This window comes from Nanorana parkeri, unplaced genomic scaffold, assembly GCF_000935625.1.
Source record: "Nanorana parkeri isolate BGI_ZX_2015 unplaced genomic scaffold, ASM93562v1 scaffold63, whole genome shotgun sequence".
In the NCBI taxonomy this organism is placed as follows: domain Eukaryota; kingdom Metazoa; phylum Chordata; class Amphibia; order Anura; family Dicroglossidae; genus Nanorana; species Nanorana parkeri.
The window spans coordinates 1223765-1233202 of record NW_017306331.1 but is presented as its reverse complement, the minus strand read 5'-3'; the positions used below and the strand labels follow the sequence as shown (position 1 = coordinate 1233202).

The following is a 9438-nucleotide window of genomic DNA, read 5'->3' as shown; positions in this document are numbered from 1 at the left end:
ATATAACTCCCCCCTCCAACAATTTTTGCCTGGAGTTTAGCTTTTATCCTCAATCAATACTGAGCATATTTGATACCAATACCGAGTATTTGGAGGAGTACTCCTACTCGCCCAAATGCTCCGATACTTAGGCCCCGTTCACACCTGGGCGTTTTTTGTAGCGTGTTCCTACGCTCTGCAAAACGCTCAAACACCGAAATCCCATTTTTTCCTATGGGCATGGTCCACACCTGGGCGTATTACAGGCCGTATGAATGCACTACAAAACGCCCTACACCTAAAGAAGTACAGGAGCTTCTTTGGGGCGTATTTGCCGCGCGTATCCATTGGGATACAGCCAGGTAGCCCTCGGAAACGCGCGTTTCCCGTACGGTTTTTACAGCGAATCGCGGTAAAAACGCGCGGCACGATACACGCGCATATGCGATACGCCTAGGTTTGAACCCAGCCTTACCCCTCGAGAACTGACTTACAGTCAGAGGGGCATTCCATGTGCTGCGAGGGAGCATGGAGCTGGCTTTCTGGCCAATCAGCAAGTGAGTCATGACCCGCCGCCGACTTGCTGATTGGCTAGGAAGCCAGCTTTACTTGTTGCTAGAGAACCTGGCTTCCTGACTAATTTATGACCAATTCCTGATTGGACAGGAATCCAGGCTGCTTATCAACAAGTGAAACCTAGCCAATCGGGAAGCCGGGAGATGGGTCATGCAATGCCGTCCGGCTTCCTGGTTGGCCAGGAAGCCAGGCTGCCCCAGAACGTGAAGCCTGTGTTCTTTCGATAGAACAACCGCTTTCCAGGCAATCGGGCATCCTGATAAGTTGCAACCTGGGATGCCAGCTTCGGTATTCGGTATCGGCGAGTACCGGAAAAAATATTCGTACTTGATACCGAAAAACCGGTATCAGTGCATCCCTAATTTATATAATGGTGTCAGTGTACGCAGCACTTTACATACTGTTCATTCACATCAGAGCAGAGAAAGGCTTAGAACCTATGATACTTCCTCTCTGGGACCCTGCCTGGAAGATCTCCCTGCACAGATGTCAGACAGAACAGGTAGTGAGGGGAAATCTCCCCACAGGGGATACACACAGGACTAAACCCAATTACAGTAGAGTGAGGAAGGGTTAGAACTGCTGTCAGGTTACTATTGATCTCCTGACCTTTTGGATTTACTGAGACCCCTTATATAGAGGGTCATGATGGAGGGTCTAGGAGGCTGTGTTATAGTAAAGATGACAGCTTCTATAGCAGATCATGACGGCTTCTAATGCTTCCTGACACAGTGGGTTCAACAATCCATGACAAGTCATAAATGAGGCGCTAGGTATGTGAGAAGTCATGGCTCCAGTGACACAGCACACGGCTCCTGTGCATGTTGTAAAGCAGTTAACTGGTAATCGTAGTATGGGGATTAGGCAATAATGTGTTTTCTTCCTCATTATACACTGCTGACCCCGTGATATCACTGGAGCTGCCAGAAGACATTTGGTAAACAACGCGTCTTTTCCCATGAAGACTTTTAAAGGAAAACAGCCCTTCTGGGGACTCTTAAAGGGACTAATATTATTTTTAGATCTTATACCCTGTGCCCGTACATCTTGTTTGACATTTCACTTTTTCATTACTTTAGGCTTTTTTATATTATTCAGGACAAAGCTGCCAAAGCTGAAAGCTCAACTCCAGGCAGATTGAAAATAAAAGATAATTAAATGTATGATTTTAAACCCTCATTCGCACGGGAATCGGCCGGCACGTACAGCTCTGTGCTGCTCCCAGGAAGGACAGGTGCTGCGTGTGATTAGTACGCAGCCCCTGTCCTTCTCTATGGGAGTACCTGACCGTACGCCCCCCTAGGCTCACCCGCCCTGCATGTCCGTATGGGTGCGGGTCAGCGTACTCGTACACTGACCGGATGGATCATGTCTGCGTCCGAGCCGGGACACACACACCCGCACGGATCTGCACTTGAGGTCCTTCGCAGCACCTGTCCTTCCCGGGAGCTGCCTGATAGGGCCGTGCACGCAGCACGGAGCTGTACGTGCCGGGCGATTCCCGTGTGAATGAGCCCTTAAAGTATGTTTTAAATGCAGCTTAATGTAAGCACCTAAACCTGCCTTGGTTTTCAGTCACCTGCACAGTAGAGCATAGACTGGGGGAGGGAGAAGTGGCACAAGGTGGAGGGGGCAGTCAGTTGTGCTGCAGTGCTTATGGGCTAACAAGGAGCATGCTGATAGGAGGACTTTGAAATTAGCTAATACTTGTGCTGCTTTTACAGTCATGGGCAGGGGTAGAGACATGACCAACAGCAACGGAGAAAAATCAGATCTTCTACCCTGTCAGACAGGGCTGTGCTGTGTGTCTGGGCTGTGTAAATCTTAGAGCTGGATGGACAGAAATAAAAAATCCTCGGTCAGGTAAAGTAACTCACGTATATATGATTTTTATCTGTGTATGTAGCTGCGTCTTTGGAGTTCAGCTTTAACATTAGAAAACCCTCTAGTGTGATCTCCAGCTGCCATTTATTTTCTACATACACGCTAGCCCCTATGTGCACAGTCATAGCTGCCAGACCAGAATCTAAAACCTTTGAGGGGCCCGAAGGGAAAAGTAAAAAGTAAGAAAAATGTGAAAAAGGATTTTAAAGAGGATTCTACGAAAACTGGAAGATCCACATTTATGAATCCTTCCTCTACAGCCAGAGATAGAGAACTGCAGTGACAGAGCTTGTTTACAGTGCCATCTGCTGGTGATATCTGGTATTTCTCAGCAAACTATAACACACATTAGACCTTTAGGCTCCGTTCACACTCAAAGGTAAGTGCGACAAAACCCTCAAGACAGGGAATCCCATTTGCTTCTATGGCCCCTGTTCACACCTGCGTGTTGACGCACAAAGCTTCCCATTGAAGTCTATGGGACCAAAAAGTGCTGTAATCTGCCAATAAGTAGCTCATGTACTTTTTCCAGCGACAGGCTCTGCTTGCAACAAAATGCTCAGGTGTAGACAGGGGCCATAGAAATGAATGGGATTCCTTGTCTTAAGTGTTTTATTGCCTAGGTGTGAACAGGGACTTATGGGTAACCTTTGCATGCTGGTCAGGCTCCAGGCCACTACGTACTATGAGCAAAAAATATACATTGGGCCCCATTCACACCTGCAAAGAGGGCCAATTGCATAAGTCTCACTAATATTCTTCTGTGATCTGCTGCGGGCGGGAGGGGCTGTATGATACAATGACAGCATGCAGCCTATTTGCATTTATGTGCACAGCCTGAGATTAGCTGCAGATGACCGCACCTGGATGCAACAAGTATCCCATTGTTTCCTATGTGTCCGGTCCGGTTCCCATCCGGTTCCCATTTAGGTGTAAATGGGCCCCTGGGTTGTCTGAGCACGAATAGTCCTGCTTTCATTTAGATTTAGATATTCTATAACCATAATAGAAAGTGCCTTGTCTGTTATACATGTGAAGTAGATGACAGAGGTAGGGGTTGCTTTCTTATAGTCATTTATGGTTATTTTTGCATGATTATACATGCAAGGGCACATGACCGGCCTCTGTAATAGATATCAGCAGTCATCAAAACATTGGAGGATGTAAGCCATGGCATGGTAGAATCACATATCTTTCCGGCCCAAATCCATTAATACATAAGAAGGATGAAAGTGAGGGTGTGACTTGGAATTCTTCCCCTCGGTCTGCAGCGCCCCCTACAGAGAGAACAGAATACTGTAATACAGGATCAGCTACAGAGGGGCTTTGGTGATGTTTCTGATAAAAGAATCCTAGCTAGAAGATAAAGTCTATTAGCAGATCCACCCAGGCCCAGCTCTGTTAGCACAAAATAATCTACATTTCATTGTTTAAAGAGAACTGAAGTCAACTGGCTATTGCTCACTATTACTGACTGTGGACATAATGATTGTAGATATAGTAAACTCTGTTATCTGGTAATCAACTAACCAGCAGCATATAGGGTAGGGGTGGCCCTGATTCATACCTATGTTTGTGCATCACTACTAGCCCTACAGCGTGCATGCGTAGGTGTGAGTGGGCCCCTGGGTTGTCCTGAAAATGATTGTGTATCTATTTGTCTTCATTTGCTTTTGATTACTGCATTTCAATATTAATATGAAGTCAGTACAGAGTTTATGATATGGTATAGTATGAGGTATGGCATTAGTTAGACCTGTTTTTAATAGTACCTCTCAAGCAACCAGAAACGACATTTATCCGGAATCTACCAATCCCCGTGGATGCCGGATAATGGTGGAGTTTACTGTATATAGGAAGCCACCACCTTAAGTGGCCATAATAAAATAAATCTTACAGACTCCTCCCTTCACTAAACTGTGTGGATGGACAAATTCAAGCTAGTTTTGTTTGATTCTAACATTCGATTTTGGAATGAACAGAGTTTCCTATATGAAAACCACATTGTCTGTTCTTCATCCCGTTCCATTTTTTCATCTTTTGTCGCTGTGGTCAAAATTGATTGTTGATTTGACCCCATTAAAAAATCGCAGGAACATTCTACTTGTGTATGGCCAGCTTAACGTGCAACTGGAGACTAAACTTTTTTTATGGTTTTGGTTCCAGTGGGAAGAGATTATAAAACCTGTCACGTTTGTATTGCTGTCTGGGTCCCTGTGAGGGAGATTCGCTCCTTTTATTTGTCCTGGTGATTGTTATATGAAAGTGAAAGAAACTTTAGGTTGTCACCAGAACAGGAATAGATGGGGAATCTTCCAATGGGGACACTAGTTTGGTGTCCCTGCTGACCACCAAGGATTTCCCTCTCTTTGGAGGGATTTCCTCTAACTTCCTTTTCTGGCTATTGGACAGGAAGTAAAGGGAAATCTCCCCAAACGGACACATATGGCAAAAAAGAGCTAACCGTCCCTTACATTATCCAAAAATAACAACAACAAAAAGTTTTGGCTTCTTTAAGAGTGATTGAGGAACAATTGTGCTGCTTTTCCTGAGTTTGTCTCACCGTTATTATGTAAGTACCTTGGATCTAGCTACTAGTAGGAGGTTCTGCCAAACGTTGCATGAAACACAGCATTGACAAAATATGACCAAAAAGCAATAAAAAGGGTAAAAGCCACATGAATTAAATACTTTTCTATATCACAACAAATACACTTGCTGAAAATTCACGGTGGTTCCCCTTTAAAAGAAATGAGCCCACATATGTGGAAAGTTGGCAGAGCTGAGCGGCCTGTACATACTGACACTGAAGATTAATGAAAGCTCGTTTGCTGCATTTATTTTTAGCTTTAAAGACATTTAAGTCCTAAGTGTTACATAGAAAAAGAGACAAACTGCTCCCGTAGACTGTTGTTACAATTCTAATTTGGGAGTTGGCATTCCATGTTTTTATTTATGAGTCCTATTTATCAAAGTTTGTGACATAGGCCCTGCCAGCGTAGCTCAGTAATAGGAAATTAGATTCAGACTTTTGATCATTTGATTCTGATTGGTTGCTAGTTAAAACAAAGGTCAAATCATTCCTGCTGCCCGAAACCCATGTGAAGAATTCTGCCCCAACATCGGCATAGATTGTATGAACGTTAATGGTTAAATCAAATTGTATCATGTGCAATGACTTGTTTTTCTCTTCAGTTCTTTGAAGGACACAGCTGATCATCCGATCTTGACCAATGGGTTATATCACCACCTGCAGGAGTAGGACGCAACATTACAAAACACAAAGATAACCCCCAGGGGCAACTCCTGCTAGTGGCCAACCCCCCCCCCCATCTGCAACAACTCATGAGGATTGATTAGATGAAAATCTTGGAAGGGGAGAGGTTCATCAAATCAAAATGCATTATATGCAATGGCTAGTTCTTATTTAGTAGTAGTTTGTTTTTGTTCGTTCTTCATTTGAAGTGACACTAAACTCAAAAGTTATATTTCAAAAATGCATTCAAGTACCTTAACTATTAACAAAATTGTATCTTATTTGTGTATCACTCAGCTGTAGATCATCAAATCATCTCTGAATTGGTGCTGACACTGTCCTTCTCTCTGGAGGGACTACAATCTCAGTACCAATTAGAAATCTAAACATGAGACTGCAGTCCATCACAGGAGCGAGCTTGGAGCGGTGACTACTTTACAAGACACACACAGGGATCATGGGAAACAAAATAAGCCAACCTCCAGAAGGAAGGACAGTGTCAGCACTAATTCAGAGATGATTTGAGGATCTACAGCCGAGTGATACACTAATAAGATACATTTTTGTTAATAGTTAAGAGGAGGGTTGCCACCTTTTCTTCCAGCGAAACCCAAAAACACTCTAGCGACGCACGGAAATATTTTTGGGAGAATGAGTTACGGCTTATTCATATGTACATAGAGTCACCCATTCATATGTAAATATCAGAGTCAAGACTATTTTTAGTGGGGGTCCAGTAGCCCCTGTCTTACGTTTGGTTGCCCCTGTCTGCCTGACATCATGTGTCCAGGTTTCAGCTGCCATGAAACCCAGACACAGCATTCAAAAATATTAGAGATAGCGTGATACAAAAAAGTAAGAACATTATAAAACACAGAGTAATAATATGACGAGGAAGCTTGGCGTGCCATCTAGTAAACATACGTATAAATACGCTTTTATTTTTTACATCACGTTACCCTTCACAATTTGGGCACATGTAAATGTGTGTAATTAAATACTCACATCTACACTAAATCTTACTGCAGAAGTTAGCGGAAAGATTCAGCGTGAAAACACGTGAAATGGAGTGTAAGCGTGTAAATTAAATGGTGAGTGGCTAGAGTATTAACTTATAGTAACCACTAGAATAATTTTTTTCATGCTTGCCCGTACACTCGCATACGCTTGTAAATTACACCAGTACGCTCCAAACCGAACACAGGTTTGGGGCATTTTTCTTTTACGTCCCAGAACGTTGCTCTAATTACAGATCTAAAGGCCGCAATGTGCACAGACACCTTGATTATTCTAGAGCTGCGTTCAGAGGGGTAAAAAAAAAACATGTATGGATCTAAAAGTGCTAATTTCTTTCGGCCCATATGCATGAGGCCTTAGAGAGAAAGAGTCACAGATAAAAAGAAATACATTATCACAGTGTTGCCTTCACTGTGCCATAAAGAGTATATCCAGGGAACAGAGATAGATGGATAGATAGACAGACAGATGTTATTTTTTAATGAAAGGCATCTGGAAAAGGAATGTTCCTCTATTTTGATATAATTATTTTTATTGTTTAATTTGTTTTCATTTTGCTGTACAGTGATGGGCCGTAGGTGATTTTTTTGGTTATAATATACCTAAATCTAACTATTATCATTTCAACTATTTCACCTATACCCAAAGCATTGCTGTGCTAACAACTAGTATTAGTTGTTAGCACAGGTTTGTCTGTGGTTATTATTATTTTTGTTGTTCATAATAATAATATTAAAGTTCTTTACCTAATCTGAAAAAGATTGGAAACCCATTTTCGTCCAGAGTAGAATATCTGATGACATTAACGTGTAGTAGATAAAAAGTTTTTATCATGGGAAATCACACTACACAGCTTGGAAATCACACTATACGGCTTGGAAATCACACTATACGGCTTGGAAATCACAATATACGGCTTGGAAATCACACTATACAGCTTGGAAATCACACTATACAGCTTGGATGGAAGCATCTCCCCTGCCGGCTGTTGTATTGTGACAGCCGGTGTCCGCAGCTGTCAGAATGCCTGAATAGTGGTTGCAGCTGTTTGGCTGCATTCACTGTTCAGGAAACAATTTTCCACCAGGCTCCTTTGACTAAAGTCGACTTTTGATAAATTGGGTGATGCTGGCAGGTCCACACACAGCTCAAACATTACCCAGTTCAGCAGGATTCAGCAGAAACGAGATCCATGTTTGGCCACCTCAGCAACACGGTGTCTCTGAACATGATGTTGGCATGCTGTGTGTTATCCTGCTGTTTGTGCAATACAGCGCAGATTTGCTCTTTGTGTTATGGGAAGCAGGATGCAGAACTCAAGGCTGTGGGTCACAGTAATGACCCCAGCTGACTAACATTGTCATCCTCTTCTGGAAACTGTACACGTCCTTAAAGTTTGGTAACAGCAATTAATGAAAAGCGCAGCGGGAGGGGAAAGGTCACATTCATAAGCAACTCTGTAAATCTACTGAGTAAGCACTGAGTCCGGTAAGAGTCCCAGCCATGGGCTGCAAACGTTCACATGAATGAGTCCACGTTTCATCCTTTACTGTAGAACTGAGCAAAATTAATCTGACAAATCAGAACACCGAACTTTTTCAAGCTTAAAGTGTGTCAAACCCAGGAACAAAAATGTTATATATTGAAGCTTATACATCCTTAGATGAAGCGTATACTGTATATCCTTAGGAGAAGCTTATACATCCTTAGATGAAGCTTATACTGTTCATCCTTAGGTGAAGCTTATACATCCTTAGATGTTTTCACCTAATGATCCCGCCAATAACACACTTCTTACAGAATACCTCCTTCCTCCTCCTCCTCCTCCTCCTCCTCTAGGGGTTCTAGAGCCTAAAGAGATAGCTGGGAATCATTCTGATTCCAGTCCGCAGAGGCAGATGGCACAGGAAGTTAGCAGCTCACAAGATTTTTGGCAGGATCAGCAGGTATTTTTTCCAATTGGAAAAAACATATATAACAAAACCCTTTTAATAGTTTTCCATCGAAAGTGAACAAATAGCAGAAGTTCATTGTTATGTTTTACATATACTTTAAGGGTGTACCCTTTACTCCCAATGTTACGTGTATTAAGGCTGCTTTTCTATCTTTATTTTGCAGTATGTCCAGATGGGGACCTCGAGGCAGAAAAGCAAATTGACAACTTGTATCTTAAAGCTCTGGAGGGCTTCGTAGCAGTGATCACTCAGGATGGGGACATGATCTTCCTGTCCGAGAACATCAACAAGTACTTGGGTTTAACACAGGTGAGAAGACACGAGGGCAACTAGTTTTGCCGTTCTTATGATTGCATTGCCTTTTACTTTTTGACATTACTTATATATAACTTCATCAGTTATTTCAGACTCGTTTTTTCCCCAAATTGCACAGATTAAGCAGCACTGTTACAGATATGCAGATTATGACTTTTGTATAAAAGTCAAGAGCTAAGTCCTCATTTAGATCTCCACTCCCCCCAGCCGCTTACTAATACAGTGAGCCATGGCACATGACTTTCATGTCACAAAGTGCCATTGAACTGTTTTACAGCCTGGCATCACCTTCTCTATCCTTTGCAAGATGGTGACACCATGTGAGGGAATAACTAGATCTTGGGGAGCAGATTTGAACTTTGTTATTTATAAGCTAGATATGTAATATTTGACAGCAGTTTCTGTAAGGAAAAGCAGAGGAAAGAGTTGCTTTCAGATGATTTTTCAAGTCATTTT

The 9438-nt window shown here is 42.6% G+C and overlaps 1 protein-coding gene across 1 annotated transcript in view; it reads left to right on the top strand.

The window, feature by feature from the left end:
- EPAS1 (endothelial PAS domain protein 1) overlaps positions 1 to 9438 on the top strand; it is a 90449-nt gene that overhangs the window by 56571 nt on the left and 24440 nt on the right. The window contains exon 3 of the mRNA XM_018576284.1: positions 8831 to 8976. Within this exon, the coding sequence (XP_018431786.1) occupies positions 8831 to 8976 (146 nt within the window). The remainder of the gene's footprint in view (positions 1 to 8830; positions 8977 to 9438) is intronic.